The sequence below is a fragment of the Podarcis gaigeae genome (genome assembly GCF_964106915.1).
Source record: "Podarcis gaigeae genome assembly, chromosome: 3".
Classification (NCBI taxonomy): Eukaryota; Metazoa; Chordata; class Lepidosauria; order Squamata; family Lacertidae; genus Podarcis; species Podarcis gaigeae.
Window position 1 is genome coordinate 19,181,413 of NC_139680.1, and position 22,301 is coordinate 19,203,713.

The 22,301-nt window shown below is 44.6% G+C and overlaps 1 protein-coding gene across 1 annotated transcript in view; it reads right to left on the bottom strand.

Moving 5' to 3' along the window:
- The window catches only part of SDC1 (syndecan 1), a 34,155-nt gene extending 12,130 nt beyond the window's left edge, over positions 1-22,025 (bottom strand). The window contains exon 1 of the mRNA XM_083730758.1: positions 21,698-22,025. Within this exon, the coding sequence (XP_083586884.1) occupies positions 21,698-21,766 (69 nt within the window). The 5' untranslated portion in view covers positions 21,767-22,025. The remainder of the gene's footprint in view (positions 1-21,697) is intronic.
- Positions 22,026-22,301: the final 276 nt, after the last annotated feature.

Sequence of the window (22,301 nt, forward strand, 5' to 3'; positions counted from 1 at the left end):
ATATAGGTCAAGATGGCACAGCACAATTATAGCATGACAAAAAGTATGTCGGAAGAGGCAGGTTAGCCCACACTTTGTCCACAAGAAACAAGAGAGCAGCCACCCTTTTCCTTGGGACATTTCCACATGCTATAATTCTGGTGGTTGCACAGTCCGCATGGCTGGTGGCAAGATGGACTGTTGAGATCACAAGTGCCAAGAGTGTGCCAGGTCATCCAAAGTTAAAAGCCAAGTAGGAGCACTCCAACTATTTGCAAACATGGGGTTGTTCACCAAGACACTGGTGTAGTTCATTGTACCACTAACGAATACTTGGAAGTTCACCCTTTCCCAGGCACTGCACTCTTCCCTTTGAAAAATTAAAAAATGTTTTCACTTATTTGAGTGCCCAGTTTGGTCCAACCAGGACCTATCCTTATGCTAGTTGCACGTCAACAATATTTTATCCTGGGAACCTGAGAATAGTTACCAGTGTTTGAAATTAGCCAGGCACCAGATCATTGGATCTGGACTGTTTTCACACACTAATACCCCACTCTGTAGAATTCTCTCAGTGATATTTTATCTGAACTAGCCAAATGTTTAATTGAGAATCAATCACAGTCAGTCCATCATTTGAAAAATAAGACTTTAGAGCTGCCTTGCCCCAAAATGGCAACTAGACATTCTGACTACCCTCGGTTTAAGGAGCCATTTTGGCACCTAGCTTATAGATCTTAAGTTTCCAACACTGATAGTTACAGTTCAGAGCAGGTTATAGATGGATGTCATGGTGGACACATTATGACAGCTTTGTTAATACCGTATTTTTCGCACCATAGGGCGCACCAGACCATAGGGGTGCACCTAGTTTTTAGACGGGGAAATCAATTAAAAAAATCTTTTTTTCCCCCAGCCCCAAAGAGCAGCATACAGGCTGCGCACAACCTCTCCCTGCTGGAGGGGTTGTGTGCGGCTATGGAACAAGCCAAGGCAGCGAGCGTGATGGATCCCGCTGGCTGCTTTGGCTTCCCTCTTTAGCCCCGCGCAATCCCTCCCTGCCGGGAGAGGCTGTGCAGGACTAAAGAAGCCATAGCCCCGTGCAGCCTCTCCATGCGGCTATGACACAAGCCTGCATTTGCTCCATAGGATGCACATATATTTCTCCTCAATTTTTGGAGGGGGAAAACTGTGTCCAATGGAGCGAAAAATACGGTAAGTTTCAAGTTACTAGCTCCCAAGAATCTCAACTAGCCCACATGGCCACAGATACCAGCTTCAGTTGTATCTGGTTCCAAGGACTTAGTGAGAGGTGAAGACATGCATTCCTCATAAAGCTTCCCTGTGTGGTCACCTGGACACAATTCTTACTCACCACAGGTGACCAGGAGTGTGACTATTTTACACGTCTCTGTTCTAAGTCCGCCAGCCAACTCTACAGTGCCAGTGCTCTACTGCCAGTGCTCTACAGTGGGCATACAGTATTTCCCCCTTTTACAGACATCTGTTCCTACTTACAGTTAAGGAAGCACCATATACTAGTCCTTGGCTTCAGCAGGATGGAGCTGTACATTTAAAAAGACAGTTTTAAAAGGTGCCATTTCCTTATGCAGACCTCCATCTGGGGTGTTCAAAAAGCTCAAAGAAAGGACTTGGCATATTATAACTCGTTCCTCTGAAAGCTGTGGCATTTAAGTACCTCCCTGCCCCCCCAACCCTCGCAAATGATCTTCTAAAATGAAGCAAAAGTCATTAATAGTTTTGCCTGTTTAAAAAGTTCTGCTTTTTGAGAAACATATACCAAGACATTGATGGACCTCCCAGTTTCTCCTGAACACAAGCCAAGAATGAATGGAATAATAGGTAGCATAGCCTATTCCACATAATGTGCAAAGTGATGGCGGAAACTGAATTTAACCCAATATAGTCATCAATAAAATATATTAGGGTTTTTTTTGTAACTTCACAGCAAGTACTGCTCTCTGCTGCTGGGCTTGTATGACCAGAAGGGGAAAAGACAGTTAAGCATTTCAAACAAGAGTTGAGTCACGATTTACAAAGGCTACAAAATGGCACAAGAGAAGGTAGCATATCACTTCAGACTGCAGGTGGGACGGTCGTGGTTTTCAAATGCTCCCTTGCATAAAAGATTCCATGCAAGTAGAAAACTGGCACAGCAAGAAGTGGGCTGGGATAGTCCTCCTCTTCTTGCTATACTTGGTTTTGGGCAGGGTTGTGTTTACCGTGTTTAACCATGTTTTAATTGCTGCAACCCACTCCAGGACCTCAGGCTGAAGGATGGGTGATAATTGTAATATTAGAATAATAATGGGGTACCATAATACACACAGGATTCCTGCCTGCAATCTGAAGCCCTTGTCTTCTACCACCTGCTTCTTGTGTAGGCCAGGTATTACACACCCAAGAAATGAAATCTTGCAGTTGTTTGGAGTTTTTCCTTCACCTGAATCAGAGACATTTATTTACTCTTTAGCATTGCCTATTCAACCCAGGGGACAGGGGCAGATCTACTGATGGATCTCTGATGGATTTCCTGCAAGGGGTTTTAACAGCAGCAACAAAAGTACTTTTCCCTAAAGTAGGCTTCCAATATGAAGGAAGCTAAGGAGGAGGGGACTTCCATGTGAAATAGCTGGGAGCTCAACTCAGTGCTTTAAATGTATGTTGTGAGTGTGACCTAACAGTTATCACTTCTTCCCAAAGAATCCAGGGAACTGCACTTTGTTGAGGCTGTTGACTTTGCAGAGCTATACAGTGGTACCTCAGGTTACATACGCTTCAGGTTACAGACTCCGCTATCCCAGAAATATTACCTCGGGTTAAGAACTTTGCTTCAGGATGAGAACAGAAATCGTGCTCCGGCGGCATGGCGGCAGCGGGAGGCCCCATTAGCTAAAGTGGTCTTCAGGTTAAGAACAGTTTCAGTTTAAGAACAGACCACTGAAACGAATTAAGTACTTAACCTGAGGTACCACTGTGATTCAGCATCCTTGCACTACAATTCCCTGGATTCTCAATGACTGCTGAAGTGGTACAATAATGTTTTAAATGCATTATGCGGACGCTGACCTCAGTTAAGTTCTGGTACTGAAAGCAAAACTCTAGACTCAAGAATGTGTTCAGAGGCACCCTGATCTTTAAAGCCAAACTGCATTTCCTTTGCACTTGGCTCTCGTGGTTCTATTATAAGTGTATCTGACAAGCCTAGCGTTTCCCCAGCTGTTGTTGGACTACAATTCCCATCATCCCTAGCTAGCAGGACCAGTGGTCAGGGATGGCGAGAGTTGTGGTCCAACAACAGCTGGGGGCCCAGCTTTGAGAAACACTGAGCCTACCGTACTTTTTGCTCTATAAGACTCACTTTTTCCCTCCTAAAAAGTAAGGGGAAATGTGTGTGCGAATGCAGGCTGCACAGCTATCCCAGAAGCCAGAACAGCAAGAGGGATCGCTGCTTTCACTGCACAGCGATCCCTCATGCTGTTCTGGCTCCTGAGATTCAGATTTTTTTTCTTGTTTTCCTCTTCCAAAAACTAGATGCGTCTTGTGGTCTTGTGCGTCTTATAGAGCGAAAAATACAGTACTTGTCCTCTTACTCCTTCAACCAACCAGATGCTTTTGCCTCCTGGACCCGTGTCAGGCCCAAATATTTAATTCTGCTACCTCCCTCCCCTTTTTGTGCTTGGCACGCAAGTCCCATTATGCCAAGGACCAGACAGACTCTTTGGCTCACAGGAAAGTGCATTAGTAATCGCCACAAAATTACCCCTCAGTGACCTGAGGATCAAGGCCGATAGTTAACACAAACTCAATTAGAGTAAAAGGATGACAGAGACATCACTAGGGGCATAATCTTACAAAAAGTAGTATGTGAACACTCAGCCATCTCCACTTATTACATAAGTAATCCCTTTCACCACCCCAGAGGTGATTAGGCTAGCATTAATTCAACTTTTAGAAAGCAAGGGCTGAAGCAGAAAGACACTGAAACTGGCTAAGGGTTTGCAGCAAATTTTATGACAGAGCTGAAAGGGTGATCGCAAGCTGCACTTATCCCCTGTGGTTGGAAAAGCACATTAAGCCCATCAAGCTAACCTATTATTTTTTTACTTAATACTCCTCCCAGCAGAGGTGACGGCTGATTCCTTTCTACTTAACAAAGCATATACAGATGTCTTTCCCATCAGACTTCACAGATGAAGACACAAACACACCCACATGCTCTTATCTTTCAGCTCTGTGAGGCCTGCTGAGCTGTGAAGGTTATCTCTGATCTGAGCACAGCAGAGCCAGGTGCATGGCACTGAGCAGTCTAGGGACCTGTTTACGTAGGCAAAGGACCTTCTGCTGCTGTATTCCACAGGCTTACAACTAAGGCTCCGGAACTAACAATTTCACAAGGAGCCACCTTCTGCAAGCTTGATGTGGCACCGTCATGCTTCTGGTAGAAACAGATCTGACCTGCAAAACAATGGATAAGCTGAGCGCATCTGTATGTGGCCTGGATACTAAAAACCCTCCTCCTCTTGCACAATTCTACCTGTGCATTAAGATTATATTCTGGAGACTCTCCAAGTCCCCTGCCATCAGAAGTAATGCAACCAGAACATCCTTTTTCAGTCGTGGCACCTTGTCTATGGAATTCCCTTACTAGGAGTTTTCTACTGCACCATTCCAGGTTTTGGGGAACGAAGAGAACATTTGGCCAGGCATTAGACAACTCTCACACTGGAATTCCTAATTCTTCTGCTACCTTTTTGCTTGAATTTGATTTCTGATTTTATTTCGTTTGTGTACTTGAATTTTCAACAAGCTTCTGACAAAGTCTTCATCAGAGACTCCTTAGTGAGCTTAGCAGTTATGGGAAGATAGGGCAGGTGATCTTATGGACCAGGTTAAGAAACAGGAAAAAGCTGACAGTTCTCAAAATGGAGGGATAGAGAAATTGGAGCCCCCCAGGGATCTGGATTTGGGATCCCTTTTAATTACCCCGGGCCTCAATTAAGCCCTCCGGGCCTCTGTCTGACCCTTGAGTCTCTCTCCAGGCCAGATTCCTCACTTGCCTTGCTTCACACATTTCAGCACTTTGTTTTTTTGACTCGAATGTGTCCATAACTCTTATACATTATTTTCGATTGCCTAGATAGAGGATAGCAAGGGAGCATGTGAGTTTATGTAGAATCTGGCCAACTGCACAGAAGTAAAGCAGTTGCAAAAGGAACTCTCCAAACTGGATGAATTGGGAAATAACAACAGCAAACACTGTTCAGTGTAAGCAAGTATGAAGCGATGTACATTGGGATGCAAAAATAAAAATCCTAACTTCACATATATGCTAATGGCATCTGAACTGGTTATAAGAGAGAAGAGGTTTGGGTCATATTTGCTAACACAGTGAGGAAGATAAGAGTCTTGCCAAAGACCCATCAAGTCCAGCATCCTATTCTCACAGTGGCCAAACAGGTACCTGAATAGGAAGACCCCAACCTAGGTCCTATGTCTATACGCAGCACCATTTTTCCTCACTTGGTATTCCCAGGAACTGGTATTCAGAGGCATGCTGCCTCTGACACTGGAGACAGAAAGAACATAACCTCGTCCTCCATGAACATGTTTAACCCCCTTTTACAGTCAAAGGGACGCGGGTGGCGCTGTGGGTTAAACCACTAAGCCTACGACTTGCCGATCAGAAGGCTGGCGGTTCAAATCTCCGTGACGGGGTGAGCTCCCGTTGCTCGCTCCCTGCTCCTGTCAACCTAGCAGTTCAAAAGCACGTCAAAGTGCAAGTAGATAAATAGGCAGAAAGGTAAATGGCATTTCTGTGCACTGCTCTGATTCGCCAGAAGCAGCTTAGTCATGCTGGCCACATGACCCGGAAGCTGTACTCCCTCGGCCAATAAAGTGAGATGAGTGCCGCAACGCCAGATTCGGTCACAACTGGACCTAATGGTCCCTTTACCTTTACCTTACAGTCATACAATTATGGCAGCAAATTCCAGTTTTAACCATGCACAGTGCATAGGACTGGGGTACAAAGCCTTGCAATACAAGGGTCCTAGGGAAGCTCGTCAAAATAAGAAGCTACTCCTTAGGCCCACCCTCAATAAGATACCATCTTGCTTTTATTCAGTCTACAAACATGTCTGGAGCTTCTGGCTGGTTTAGATTTCAGTGTCTAGCATGCAGCTTAGTTTTCAAACTACAATGTTACTCAAATGCTAGAGGAGTGATTCAGATGATATACAAGACGTTGCTTTGCATCACTGATAGTACCTTCAGGATGCTGCATGCATAGGTTTCATGCTTGGCATCAATGCTTGTTCTGAGAGCTCGCATAATTCCCCCCCCCCTTGTGATATTCTAATCAGTTAGTCCCAGCAAAAAGCAGGTAGTATACAAAGTGTTGCCAATGTAAACTTTTATTACTTTTTGGACACTTGCAGACTGGCTGTCTGAAACAGATTCTCATCTACTCACTCACACGCCCCTCCTGAATTTAATTAAACATGGTGCTGATTGAGTATGTAGGCCAATTTTCTCTCGAATTAGTTTTAACCTTGAGTCAAAAGACATTTTGATAGACTTAAGGTATATAAAAAATGAATTCCATTGTGAAGGACTATTGTGTATTTAGTCATGCCTCAGCATGCCATTTTAAGCCACAGTTCATTGAGTAAAGCCCTCAATTTAGTGCAGAGAAGAGTACAACATTCATTGTGCCTCTAAGCTTCTCAATTGAAGGGTGGGGTTGAGAATTGGGAATTTCAGATGCAACCAAAACATAAGAGGCCAAACTTGGCATTGAGGCAGCTACAATTGCAGGAACTGACAAAATACTAAAGGAGACAAACTTGAAATAACATTCAATACTCTCTGCTATTGGTGATTAGGGACGTGAATCTAAATCTCAAATATCCTTAACTATAATCCCTCATCCTCTTCTAGGTTACCCATAAAATGCAGCCTTCATGCAACTATGGAGCATGATTTATTTCATTTTAAAAAGACATCCATTATACCCAAGCACCGCATTGGTAAATATACTTGTTTCTGTTGTCTAAATGGGTGGGTTTTTCCAAATATAAATACCTGTGATATGCAGTATCTGCAGTTAGCACTGTATATCATTAAATTAACATGTAAGGATGGGGCTGTGTGTGTTGAGTGTTAATAATTCACCCCTCATGTTTTCCTGGCTTAAAATTGTCCCACATTGGAAAACAGATGTGGGAGGTTGAAACTCTCCTCACAGTTCCAATTTGGGGGGAGGGAATCGGCAGCTGTTAAAAAATCATGACAGATGATAAGAACTCTTATATCATTAGTTTGGCCCAGGGTTTGGTATGAAATTGCAAACTAGGTTCTTTTCTCTGTGATATTACTGAAATTTCTGCTATCACATGGGGAATCTATTCAGATAGTGGTTTTTTAAAAGGGGGGGAGAGGAATAACCACAGACCAAGTAAATCTAAAATACTACAAAAGTTGGGAATGAATGTGCATGTGAAGTTTCACTCCCCATCATTTCCATTCAACAGGACAACCCTATGCATGCTTGTTTATTCGTAAGAAAATACCATGGAGTTCAATGGAATTTACCTCTGGAGCATGCATGGCGTTTTGAGCAGGAATGTGTCAGCCTACAAATCACTTGAGGCAATCTACAAAAGGCAAGTTTTCAGTGCTATTTCCCCCCCCCCCACGCTTTTGTTATAATGCAACCTCCATGTATTACAGATATCTATGGTCAATATCTGCATTTTCAGGCAAACAAGAGGCCATGCACTCTCACCTGTGGAAACCAGTTAGGAGACTCTTCTATCCTGTTAGCCACCATATATCCTATTACCCTTATGGAGCCAACAGTCTTTGAAGCTGTGTTGCAAAACTGAATAGCTCACCACTAGAACACTACGCTGCCCTTTTCAGCAAAGCTTACTCCTGCCTTTCAACACTATATATTCTTGCATTCACATTTCACAAGGTGCAATATTAGCAGAATACCCAGACATTAAATAATAATAAAAACCATGTTAAGCTTGAAATGGCAAGAGCTGTAGGGTAAGAAAGGATTGGGGGGGGGGGGGGGAATTGGTCTCCAAATCTGTTGCGTGGAGCAAGTTCCATGGAATTCAGGGACACTTACTTTCAAGAGGACATGTACAGGATTGCACTGTCATCCAGCTTTGAGCAATGAATCCTCCCCACTTTGCTGGAAATCCCACCCAGCTTTGTACAAAAGTGTTTTCTCCAGGGAAGAAAACCAATGAAAAAAGCTGGCTGTGAGGCTCTTCAGAGAAAAACTATAATGACCCTTCAAGTAAAGGTAAAGGTAAAGGTACCCCTGCCCGTACGGGCCAGTCTTGACAGACTCTGGGGTTGTGCGCCCATCTCACTTAAGAGGCCAGGGGCCAGCGCTCTCCGGAGACACTTCCGGGTCACGTGGCCAGCGTGACATCGCTGCTCTGGCGAGCCAGAGCCGCACACGGAAACGCCGTTTACCTTCCCGCTGGTAAGCAGTCCCTATTTATCTACTTGCACCCGGAGGTGCTTTCGAACTGCTAGGTTGGCAGGCGCTGGGACCGAGCAGCGGGAGCGCACCCCGCCGCAGGGATTCGAACCGCCGACCTTTCGATCGGCAAGTCCTAGGCGCTGAGGCTTTAACCCACAGCACCACCTGCGTCCTGACCCTTCAAGTACAACTTGGTAAATGTGCAAGGTCCTCTTGAGAGCTCCCTTATCATTTACCAACAGTTAAGATGGCATGGGAGAGCTGCACTTTTTGATATCTAATCAAGTAGCTTCCCCATGTCCAGAACTTGTAATGGCATCAATAGTTTTATACTGTGCAGGAGAACTTCCCAATAACAAGGAGTTGTGTGTCGCCTTAGACTCCTCTCTTGCAGCTAGAACGCTCATAGATTAGTCTGCTTTGTCAGATGAATTTGTAGAGTGCAGGGCCTCTTATCAATCATTTTCCATCAAATGTGTTGAAAGCCTCTATGCCAAGTTAGCTAAAAGGATCCTAGAAGCCAGAAGGTGCTTCACCATCGAGTCTAAACAGGCCTTAGATCAGAAAAGAACAGGCACTGCCTGCTAGACAATGTTTAGATCATCCAATAGCACCTTAGGCGTTATCTCATGCCAAACTAGATCAGCTGAACTCCCACAATGCCTGGCAGTTCCAACTGTGGGAGTGTTGCAGCCTAGAGCTGATTTTCGGTTATTGGTAGAAACTGGTATTATCAGTTTGCTCAGTACAGTAGCCTAAACTGGTGCTTCCATGACCAATGTTTCATTTGCAAGACTTTAATCCTGACAAATTCTCAAGATACCCCACATCAAATTTTAAAGACAACTACTAATTTATTTTTTGCTCCTGTAAGCACTTCATATTACTAAGGAAGAATGATAAAGGATGCTCCGTGAAGCTTTATTGGTTGCATTTGAGTGCCCTCCCCCAATTTTATGTCTCAGTCTATATGCTTTGGCTGTGCAATATTCTAAAGAGTCACACTACCTCTTCACACAAAGGCAAATACCAATGGAAGTGTCTAGACTAGGGTAGTCAGAAGTATATGCGTTACTTCTCGACTGTTCACACAATATTCCCAAGTATTTTCCTTCCTTATAAGAAAATAATAATTGCATTGGCATTGTGCTCAGTCACAACAAGCAAAAAAGAGGTGGTTTCAGAAGTCGCCGCTCTTGTGCTTTCTATAGTTTTCACTAATCAGACTCCATCCATTAGAAGCTATCAAACATTGTTTCCTGAAAAGGGGTGGGGGGGGGAGAGAAACCATACCCCTAATCCTTTTTCTTTTTGCTTTCCTGTTTTGACGAAGAACAGATGGAGATCAAACTTTTTAATGGGAGACTATGTAGGTGCAAGTCCACGTAGGAGTTCACTCCATCAAAACAGGATGGGGCAAACCCTTATAATGAGAGCCAGTGTGGTGTAGTGGTTAAGAGCAGTAGACTCATAATCTGGTGAACCAGGTTCGCATCTCCGTTCCTCCACATGCAGCTGCTGGGTGACCTTGGGCCAGTCACACTTCTTTGAAGTCTCTCAGCCCCACTTACCCCACAGAGTGTTTGTTGTGGGGGAGGAAGGGAAAGGAGAATGTTAGCCGCTTTGAGACTCCTTAGGGTAGTGATAAAGCGGGATATCAAATCCAAACTCTTCTTCTTCTTCTAAGCAGAATGCATTGGTGTTAGCTGCACACAGTATTTTGGACAGACTCGTCATCTATATGGGACTATAAAGGCAGTTAGAAGATTCATAAGCATTCAGGCAGAGTTGCTTTCTTCTCCTCCCTACGTATTAAAAATGGACAGGGAGCAGGATTAGCTAAGCCATGATTCATATAGCCACCACATTTGAACCAGGAAGTTAGTTAGCTTCGACTGTAATTGACAGCGGCCTTTCTCTTCCCATGTTACCAAACCATCAAACTGTTTTAATAAAAGCCTTCAGCGCAAGTCTGCATCCCCAGGGTGGCTTGTAAGATGGAAAAACAGAATGCAAACAAATGCATAAACATGGAACAACATCCAGGCTGAAATAAATCCCAGGAGATAAGAAGTTTAGATGCACTGCTGGATTTCCTTTCCTGAAAGCTCAAATTCTGAGCATTTGAGAAAATAAAGTTTGGGCGATCGAAGTCTTGCAACCAGTTTACCCTAGGTGCAAATCTGAGCTAAACTTCATTCCTAGCCAACAGCCTACAACATTTGCTTTTAACTGTGAGGTATGTTTGGAGAACATGGAGCACAGGGACTCCAACTACGTAAATCAGGCTCCTTGTGATACTACTAAAAACATTTTGTACCTTAAGGCAAGCCTGCATGAAGGCCATCTACACAGGACAGGAAACTCCCATTCCTGGAGCTCAAGAACCTGTGGCAATTCTGCTTACCATACTGAGATTTCTCAAGAGTTTTAGTCTTGCACAGTCTCAAGGTAACAGAAAGGCTAATCCAATCCACAAATTACACAACTTTACAGGGGAACACAAAAGCTAGCACCGTCTCTTCCCTTGTTAGATTGGTACGTTTTTACCACACTGTCATATGAAGAGATGTAATTATTTTAGGATGCCATTTTGTTGGCTGGAAGACACCAAGTACATGCTGGTGTTTGCGTTTCAAGCTCCAAGTAACCCTTTACCTATCGTTCTGAGGCACTTGGGTTACGCTATGCAAGACCACACACGCTTCAGAAAATTTGGGCCTGCTTGCCAGGCAGACAGTGAGATTCTTAAGAGAATCATTAAATTAAAAGTGTGCATTCATCAATTGAACTGTTCCTTTCACCAACTCTTGACAGCTTCTGTTTAGGTTATAGTGTCCTTGTGTGTTCTACACAGGACAACAGGATAGTCTCTATACAAAAGAATCCATGAACACAAATCTGACATCAGAAATAATGTATCATAGACTAGGAAAGAATTTCTGCTACTGATCTTAAGGGGGACCATAGCTGAACAAAGCAACTTATTTCAAAGGGAGATACCAGCACAAAATTGCAAAGTTGAATTGTATTTATTTGAGTCTGTATAAAGGCAACTGTTTCACCTCTCACCACAGACAATCCCAAGATGACTGATTTGCTAGTTAGCCTCTGCTGTCGCAAAAGGACACTGACCTTATTTTCCAGGAACACATTCTAGTTCTGATTGAATTATCATTATCTGTACTTCATACCTTCCAGCTCCCTCTGGTCCTACTGCTTACAACTTAAATCTCCCCTCATCCCTTACAGTTGTATGCCTGCAACTGAAGACGACACTTCACACATGCACATCTGATGAAGCAGACTCTAGGTCACAAAGCTTTTATGCCGAAATACAATCAGCTAGTCTTTAAGATGCCAGGGTTTCCCAAACTGGGGTCTCCAGCTGTTTTTGGACTACAGTTCCCATCATCCCTGACCACTGGTCCTGCTAGCTCAAGATGGTAGGAGTTGTAGTCCAAAAATAGCTAGAGATGCAAGTTTGAGAAACCCTGTGCCACACAACAGCATGAGTATGCTACCATTTAATCAGCCAGGCATGCTGCTAACCACACAAATACAATATAATACACTGACAGGTGCAAGTATGAAGGCTCAGAATTATGTCAAGTGTGCAGAACTCCCTAAACTACTATTTTCCCAATTAAGTTAAGCAGCTTCGATCTCTTCTCTAATTAACTGTTGACCGAGTTAGGCTCCGTCTCTAACCCTTGGGAAATTAACCTTTAAACGAGCATGAAAGTTGCAGAAGTGCAAACCCATTGCCATTTCTACAACCGCTAAAAAGGTTTTATGCTGTTATAAGTTTGCAATTGCACTGTGGCAAAATAAGGAGAAAGGTTGGAAGAATTTGGAGTTGTAAGGTTGGAAGAATTAAGGAAGAGTTCATTTCTTGAGAGTGTAGAGAATTGGGGTAATTTTGAGGGGGCATGAAGACAGGGGAATAGCTAATCTGGTCATTTATCGAACCCACATTCCACACAGGAACCTTTAAAAAGAAAAAAGAAAGAAACAGAAGTTGCTGGGGTGTTTTAAGTTCTCCCCCTGCTGCTTCTGAAATACTGTGGACTGGAGTACTGTTTAACAGAGATACCTTTAATATCCTACTGAAGCTGGTGGACAAGCCTTGCAGTATGTTCTCCAATGCACTATTACATTCATGCAGATTTTCAGAAGTCCTGTTTATTATGCAGTGATCTCCCTTAAATCAAAGGTAACTCATACTGGCTTCAATCAAACGGCCTCAGTCCTGTATACATGAAGGAGCGTCTCCACCCCCATCGTTCAGCCCGGACACTGAGATCCAGCACTGAGGGCCTTCTGGCGGTTCCCAAGTGAGGTTACAGGGAACCAGACAGAGGGCCTTGTTGGTAGTGGCACCTGCCCTGTGGAACGCCCTCCCATCAGATGTCATGGAAATAAGCAGCTATCTTATTTTTTAAAAGACATCTGAAGGCAGCCCTGTTTAGGGAAGTTTTTAATATTTAATGCTGTATTGTTTTTAACACTCAATTGGGAGCTGCCCAGAGTGGCTGGGGAAACTCAGCCAGATGGGTGGGATATAAAGAATAAATCATTATAATATTATTACTATTCAACTCAATTTCACATGTGCACCCACAGATTATATGTACTTTGATGCAATATTTAAAAGAAACTAAAGTTGAGTAAGGCCAGCAAGCAGGTTATCAGTTACAGATACAGAACTGTGCAGCCAGGGTCAAGGATTCAAGCGTTCAGTTTTCTTTCCCCCCCCCCCCCCCCAATATGGATTTGACACATCCTTCCAAGGAGAGGCCGTTGATTCATAATTTATACGCACTGCAATCAGAGTTGTGGTGGCCAATGGTGACAAGAGGCAACCTCTGAATATAAACAATGAGTTAAATGTCAGAATGAAAAGTCTCAGAAATGAAAAGGTGCCTATATAATATTCACCCACAGTCATTTCTCAGCACCAGTCCTCAGACTGGAGAGGTGGCAGCAGAGCAATGCTATGCAAACTCTTCTCAGATGCCTTTCTGTTCGTTCGTATCCATCTTCCAAACGAAGCAGCAAACTGAGCAACCACAGCTTTGTCCTCTAGATGCAACATTTGTCCTCCGGGTGCAAATGTTACTGGCAACAATTATAAGTGGACAAAGGGTTTCATGTTGGATGAAAGCTATTCAGACAGGAGTCATTACTGAGTGCTTGGATGTCAGAGATCCCCCTCTACTCTCAGAGCTCCTAAGAACTTCCCAAATAAGACACAACTCAGAGCCAGCAGCTGTACATGATGCAGCTGACACTGGGCTGAACCATTTCAGTGAGTGGATGGAGGGGAGACTGAATGTCTCTCCATAAATTCTCTGCCCATTCAGAGCTAGCATTTCCCAGAAAAATGCCGACCACCTGAAATCTCAAGAGGCTAAGGTAAAGTCTTGAGAGTTTCTGGCTATGATTGCTTGCTGAAATTTTCTAGTTGGATTTTAGAGCACAACAACTACTTCTAAAATCAAGTGAAATTCACCTGCTGCTGCTTGAGACTAGCTAGCCCCATTATTTTAAAGCAATGGAAGTGTTAGGAGCTCATCCAGTTCCTATAGACAAGCCTTTGGAAATGTGGCAAGATCCATAAGTTTTGGGCTACCATTGCCATCAGCCTCAGACAGGAACAGGGTGGATTAAAATCAATGATTTTTTTAAACAAATTTTTTAAAAAATCAGTGCTTTTTTTAGTTTAAATCAGATTTTTAAAATAAAATGCTTCTGGAGGAAAAATCTTCCTAAAGATCATTTTCTATTTAAGTTACATTATAATCCAAAGTAATAAGGATTTGATTTAAGTTTTTCATGTGTGCTAAAACTCAATCTAATGTTTTGTTTTGTTTTTTTAAAAATCATTTAACCACATCAGTTAACAAACATGTATACATGTGCTATAATGTTATTGTTTTAGTTGAATTGCTGAAATTGTTATTAAGGAAATGATTATTTTTCTCCTTCCAATAAAGTACAGCAGAAAAGTTGTCCAAATATAAACAGTTAACTTATTGAACCTCACAATAATTTCAAAATTATCTATGTATTTCTAATAGTATAACCAAATCGGTATTTTTTTGATATAACTGTAAAAACTACTTTGAAAATTTATTATTCCAAAAATGAAACCTTTGTCTTTCTGTAAAAAAATAAATTAAATTAAATCAAGTCTTTCTGACTAGTGATTTAAATCGATTTGATTTAAATCAAATCCACCCTAGTAAGGAATAGTAGAAGCTGTTGTTCTGCATCTGGAGAGCACCAGGACACTTTCCCCTTCTCTACCAAAATGGTAGAGCTTTACTGCTTTGTCTCTTCTGTCCATAAGGAAGCAATACTATACTGGATTTCTTGGTCGACCTCCAGGTAAAACAGATCTAACCATTTCAGATGAGAAGAATCATTAAGGTTGCAGCAGTAAGGAGTCTTTCAGTTTCAAACAACAGTAAACTACTCAGCCTGTATATACAGTCATACCTTGGGTTACAGACGCTTCAGGTTACTTTTTTTGGGGTTATGGACCGCCGAAACCCGGAAGTACCAGAATGGGTTACTTCTGGGTTTCGGCGGTCATGCATGCGCAGAAGCGCTAAATTGTGCTTTGCGCATAAGCGCCGAATCGCAACCCGCGTGTGCAAAGACGCGCTGCTGTGGGTTGCGAATGTGCATCCCACACGTATCACGTTCGCAACCTGAGCGTCCACTGTAGTTGGGTAGGTATAAAATGTTGAGTCACCACTACAGTTGAAATTATGTTTTAAAGTGAAATAGGAGGAAAGGCTATATAGGCCTACGTAAGGGTAGACGAGATGGATCAATGTCTATAGAAGCCTCCTCCATACCCAATACCCAGGTAATGGTGCCACTAGAAAAATATCACCTTTCCTTACTAAGGTCCTCTGCTGATTAAATTCACCTTTACTCAAACCACCACAAAGCTCAGAATGCAGGCAAAAAATGGGGGGAAAGAATCACAGCCAATTCCCATTTTATTTTTTTAACAACCCAACTCTTAACAAAGTCACTCTACAGGAAAGGAACTTCACTGGAGAAATCAATAGACAGCAAGTAAGGATTTTAGTGTGGGAATGTTTAAATGCAAATATAAGAGAGAGAGAGAGAGAGAGAGAGAGAGAGAGAGAGAGAGAGAGAGAGAGAGATCGATCCCAGGAAAGATCATTCAGAGCCCAAAATCCTGGCATACTTACTGTATTTTAAAGACAAGCCGTGAGTATGCCATTTTACATATAAACAATATACAAGGAAGAACAGACTGGTGGATTATCTCCCTCAGTAAATAAATGAGGTACGTTTGTTGCCCAACACTGAGTGAGTTTGAAGGGTTTGCAGCAACTAAACCTCCAGTACTTTTATCAAGACCTTTTGCCAGGTATCCCTCCACTTGTATAAGCAGCAGGAGGTCAACTTTCTGTGGGTATGACTCTTTAGAGCCAGTGTGGTGTAGTGGTTAAGAGCGGTAGACTCGTAATCTGGGGAACCGGGTTCGCTTCCCCGCTCCTCCACATGCAGCTGCTGGGTGACATTAGGCCAGTCACACTTCTCTGAAGTCTCTCAGCCCCACTCACCTCACAGAGAGTTTGTTGTGGGGGAGGAAGGGAAAGGAGAATGTTAGCTGCTTTGAGACTCCTTAAAGGGAGTGAAAGGCGGGATATCAAATCCAAACTCCTCTTCTTATTATTCTTCCTGTGAGAAGTAGGATCAGATTCAAGGAGCCTCCATAAGTTTTCAGCAAATCATACCCTGTTCTTTGATAAAGCACGTATAAAGCCTAACCAGAATTGAAACTAGACAACTTACAGTGGGGATGATTTGTAAGTGAGTCAAGTCTAGCTAAAAGGTTGCTAAGTAATTATTCACTTGCCATGTGCAGCACACATAAGCAGAGCTCCGACAGATGAACTTGTTCCAGATGTGCATTCTACAATCCAAGAGTTTAACCCTTGAAGCAGTTTGGGGACACCGTCCCCAAATATGCACAGCAAGACTCCAGATTTATTACCTCTAACTTGAAGTAAATAGTATTGGCACCAATGGGCCTTAGAGATAGTTAACATATGTGTGTTCTTATCACGATGGCCTGCTCCGCTGAGTCATGAGTTGCATGCGTGAATGAACCCTGCTCTGCCAGATCAGCAGAGAGAAATTTCATGCAACCTGCCAAGATGGCAAACAGAGGGATCAATTAACACAACCAACCCTGTTGTCTTCCAGGTGTTGTTATTATCATTATAATTATTATTTATTAAATTTGTATACTGCCCGTCATCCCAAGATCCCAGGGTTGTTCACAATAGAAAGATGCAAAATGAGAATGCAAAATACGTAACAAAAATAAACCAATAACCTCCCTCCCACAACACATTTTAAAAGCCATAGAATGTTAATCAGCTGAACGCCTGGTTGAAGAGAAACGTTTTTGCCTGGTGTCTAAAGAAGGTGCCAGGTGGGCCTCCCTGGGGACAGCATGGCACAAACAAGGAGCCACTGCAGAAAAGGCCCATTCTCGTGTTGCCACCTTCTGGACCTCTCATGGAGGAAGCACACAAAGAAGGGCCTCAGATGGTGATTGCAAAGTCTGCGTAGTTTGCATGGGGAGAGGTGGTCCTTTTGAGCTTTACAGGTCAAAAGCAGCACTGTAAATTGGGTCCAGAAACTATTTGGCAGCCAGTGCAGTTGGGCCAGGATCAATGTACAGTAATATGCTCAAACCATCTTTCCCTGGCTGCTGAATTTCTGCACCGTTTTCAGAGGTAGCCCTATGTATAATGCATTGCAAGATGATATTGGATTCCAACTCCCTTCAGCCCCAGCCAGCATAGCAAACAGTCAGGGATGACCGGACTTGCAGTTCAACAACATCTGGCTAATGGGATACAACACATCATCATCATCTTCATCATTATTATTGCAAACTGTTTTAACTGATTTCAACAGAATGCATCTTATATATATTTATCTCAAGTGTCAAAACATCAAGGTAGGAAGGTGATTTTTCAAATATTTGGTACACAAGTCATTTAAGGCTCTAAATGTCAACATATTGAATTTATGCTCTCAACAATGTAAACCTCTTGAATTAGACCCAGAAACAAAGTAGCAACCAACCAGTGCAGCCAGTTATAGGAGCTGTAAATGGGATTGTGGTCAGTTAACTGGCTGCAGTGTTTTGAAACAATTGAAGTTTTTGCAACAATGTAGAGCATTATTGCAATAATCTCGCAGGAAGTTCAAAAGAAGTCAAAGCTGATGAACCAGCTATAGATTGACATGACAAATCTGATGCCGGCTCCCATGGGGAACATGTGGGCATGTTATGTAGCATAGAGGGTTAGATGGAACCCTGCAGTACGTCACAAGACAATCCCCATTGCCCTGAACAACAGGCCTCCCGGTAACTACCGTACTTTCTCAAAAGAGCCCTGAACCACATTAATGCAGCTTCACCCACCTCTCAGTACCATTCAAGAAGGTCAAGAACAAGAAGGGAGGTCACACTCCTCCATCTCTTTCCAACAAATATTATCAACCAGGGCAGTTGCAGTGCCATGACCAGGTCAGAAACTAAATTGAAATGGGCCAAGTTCATCAGTTTCCTCAAAGCATACCCAAAGGTGGGCTGCCACCACAAAGAGGACAGTCGCCACTGTGTGACACGTGTGATAACTGATAAGAGAACCTCACTGGGTAAGGAACAGCTCAAGGAAAAGACCCACTATTCCTACCCACTCTACCCTTCTATTCCTGCAATGACGCATTAATCACCCTCTAGACCCAAACGCGGGTGGTGCTGTGGGTTAAACCACAGAGGCTAGGACTTTCCGATCAGAAAGTTGGCGGTTCGAATCCCCGCAATGGGGTGAGCTCCCGTTGCTCATTCCCTGCTCCTGCCAACCCAGCAGTTCAAAAGCACGTCAAAGTGCAAGTAGATAAATAGGTACCACTCCAGCAGGAAGGTAAACGGCGTTTCCGTGCGCTGCTCTGGTTCGCGAGAAGCGGCTTAGTCATGCTGGCCATATGACCCGGAAGCTGTACACAGGCTACCTCGGCCAATAAAGCGAGATGAGCGCTGCAACCCCAGAGTCGGTCACGAATGGACCTAATGATCAGGGGTCCCCTTTACCTTTACCCAAACAGTCACTCTCCATCAGCTAGCTCTAAGATGACAAGAATGCAGGTCAAGGGTGGTTGACCACACTTCTCCAAGCAGCTTGCTCACATCCTCAGTCAAAAGTGACACAGCACAGATGGAAAAGACAGTGCTCCAGATTCCTCATTACGATACCTAATTCTGCCTGAACCCCGCAAAACTGACGCAGCAGACTTCCAAGACTGTCGAAGCAACACTTTCTTAGCTAGGTAATTAAAAGCCCATTCACCACATCAAAAAAGGCCTGCTAGACAGGCACTTTCCTTGCCACTGCCACCACCCATGGCAGAAGCAAAAATGTGCTCTCACCTACACTGAGTCATGTTCAGACGGAAATTTGCACCACCAGTGCTCAACCGTTGGCTCTGTTTTATTGCATGCAGGTCAGTAGAGTACACACACCAAACTCTTTCTCTCTTTACAGTACGTACTGCCTTGGTTGAGCAATGGTACAGATGAATTTTAAGATTCTACAAGTGAAACAAATTAAATTTTGCACGGGGCACAGACATGCTGTAAAAGTACGAACATGTGAATTTCCAGATTTGTTAAGGTAGACGCTATGGGAGTGGCAGATAGAAGACGGGCATTGTTTATTCAGTGGCGACATCTGCTGGTGCAGTGCTCAGAGGGGGAAAAAGATAGTATTGAGATTTATTATAGGTTCTAGAGTTTGAATACGGTCTGTTTTCACTTACAGACTAATGTTCTGTGGTTGTAATTTTAAAAGCAGACAACTCATTATTTTGCTTCGGATGTATAGCCGCAAAAAAATTCTGTCTTTAGTTTTGCTGCAACTGTACAAGTATCCAGAATGTTTGCCTGGAACTTGAATTCAAAGTACATACTGCCGTTTTAAAACTTTTTAATGATGCAATTCTCTGTGCAAGGTAAATAGGCAAAGGGGGTGCCAAGTGGCACATGATAGGGAACATCAAGCAACAGGTATTATGAAGATAGGGGTGTCTGTTTAAGCTTTTAAAACCATGTTTCAGGCTTTAACTGCACAAGCCATAGAAATAGATTTTTAAAGTCACATGAGGCACGGAAAGAAGCCAACAGATTCTAAAGTCATACAGTATGACATCTGCTGAGAGGTGCCAGTGCAGAAAGTTGCAGGTACCCAACAAACTATGCCCTCTTTTGATTATAACTAGTGGGACCAAGTTAATTATTAAGTTTAATCCTGTCCAACACTAGGAAAAAGAAGTGTTCTTGAGAACTATCCTGTCTGCAATTTAGTTTTAAGTGTCATTTTATCAGCTGGTACCTGAACTATTTGATTAAACCATCTTAGAAAGGAGGGGGAAGAGGAAAATTACTTCATTTAAGCATAAAAGAGAAGATTTTGCTTGTGCAAGCAAAAGGTGGGGGGGAGAGAGAGAAAGAGTCTCTTTGAAGACCTATTAGTGTTCTGCCTTCAAGCTTGGGTGTTGAGCAGTTCCGCTGTTTCAGGCGTTTTGAAAACCAGAGCCCTGCCCCTTGTTATTTGGACCCTTGAAACAAAATTCAAGATCCGTCTTAAGGATCCAGGCATCTCAATAAGGAGAAGCTCTTCCTTTACCCCACCATCAGTGATGAGGACAAACAAAATTGTACAGTTGGAAGGGACCCTTGAGGATCCTCTAGCCCAACCCCTCCCATACAGAGATCAAACCTGTAACCTTGGCATCTACACCTCTTGGGAACAAAGCCAATGGTAGCTCAGGTCAAATGGCTGGGGAAATGCAGGGAAGTTGTGTGGGTGACTTTGGTCAGCAAAGCATCTCACAAGATCTACTTGGCAAGACTAAGTAATTGTGGTGGCTCTGTCAGCACTCTTTTCCCCAGGCTGTCACAAGTTTATAGGAAGAAGTCTGCCTACTCCAGAAGCAACCTCATCTTCTCAGTTCTCACATGGGCATGAATTAGCAAAAGTGCATTTGCACCCATCTGCCTTGGTTCCAGAAATCCTTGCTCTCCCCCCCCCTCCCATGTGAAAAAATCCAAGTCCTTCACACATCATCTGTACGATTACCATATGTCGCAACTTCCCCACCCATGATGGCACATCAGCGCCTCCAGAGTCACCTCCCACAGAGCTTTGTAACGTGTGAACCGGCACAGCCCGCCGTGCCTGTTTGCTACTTTTCCAGCTAGTCTATTCCAAGGAAGCCCCTTAATGAGAACCCGGGACTTCTGCACACCAAAAAAAAGGGGGGGAGTATAATTGAACAACTATTTGGGGGAGGGGGAGGAGGAGAGCGGGAGAGCCGCCCTTAAGGGGGACAAGGCGTGCCAACTCCTGGCTTAGGTAGCCGAGTTGCAACCTGCCCTTCGGAGTTTGAAAAAACACCACCACAAAAAACCAGGGAGCAAAGCGGGCAGGCCGCTTCCCAGAGCAAGGCAAATATCCGGCTAAGAACAGGGAGGTGGAGGAGGCGGAGGGGGGGGAAAGAAGGAGCAGGGCGGCACAGAGAGAGAGAGAGAGGCGCTTTGAGGTGGAGGGGAGAGAAATTCCAATCAGGTTATGAGCCTCCATGGTCTGGTTTGAATTAAACCCTTCAGGCTCTGGAATCCCCCCGCCGACACAATAGGCTGGTTTTGAAGCCCGCTAAGCTGGGCTTTTCGAGAGGGCTCTGCGCCCCAGAACCTGTTGAAAGGGGAGGGCGCACCGGGTGGCGGGGGGGGGGAATGTGTAAGGAAGGAGGGAAAAGGCGCTTCGGGGTTTCCACCATTCCCAAGACACCAGCTGGAACCGCTTTCCAGGCGCGGGAGCGCAGCAGGGCAGAGGGAGGAAAAGGCGCGCGCGCGCGGGGCGGGGAGAGGTCCCGCGTTTCCCTCCAGTTCAGGCCAAGAGAGGAGGACGGGGAAGCCGAGAAAAAGAAAGTGCCCCCGAGTCCCCCCGGAGCTCTGGGCTTTCTCTCCGCCGACCACGTGGAGCCAACCATCCCTGCCTCCCTGCCGGGGAGCCCAGGCGGCGCTCCAGCTCGCCTCCCGCGCTGCCTACTCACCGCCGAGAGCGCCTGCGAGCAAAAGACCAAAGCGCACAGCAGCCGCGCCACGCTGACCGCCTTTGCCATCGCCAAGGAAGGTAGGTAGGTAGGTAGGTAGGTAGGTAGGTAGGTAGGTAGGTAGGTAAGGCAGGTAAACCCTCGGCTGCTGCTGCTGCTTCCTCGCTGCCTTCTCGCCACCGGCGGCTGCGGAACCAAAGCGCACCGAGACGGAGCAGGACCAGCTTCTTCTGCCTTCTGATATAAATTTAACCTTCACCTAGAGCCCAGGCACCGCCCCCGGGCCGGCTGAGGCGCCGCCCCTTGGCCCGCCCGCCACGCCCCCTCCTGCCTGCTTCTCGGACCATAAGGAGAGCTTCCTTCGCCCCGCCGAGGTTTCCCCCTCCCCTCCGCCCTTGCCTCTCTCTCTCTCTCTCTCTCTCTCCCCCTCCCTCTCTCCCTCTCTCCCGCGTGGTTGACGAAATCCTCCCGCCTCGCGCTCGCCTTCAGCCGGGTCACGTGGGTCGCCGGACCTTGGCTTCGAACCCCGACGGCTCCGTGCATTTTGGGGGAGAAGAGCTTGGAAGCGTGTGTGGAAAGTCCTCCCCCCTCCCCCCCGCCGGCT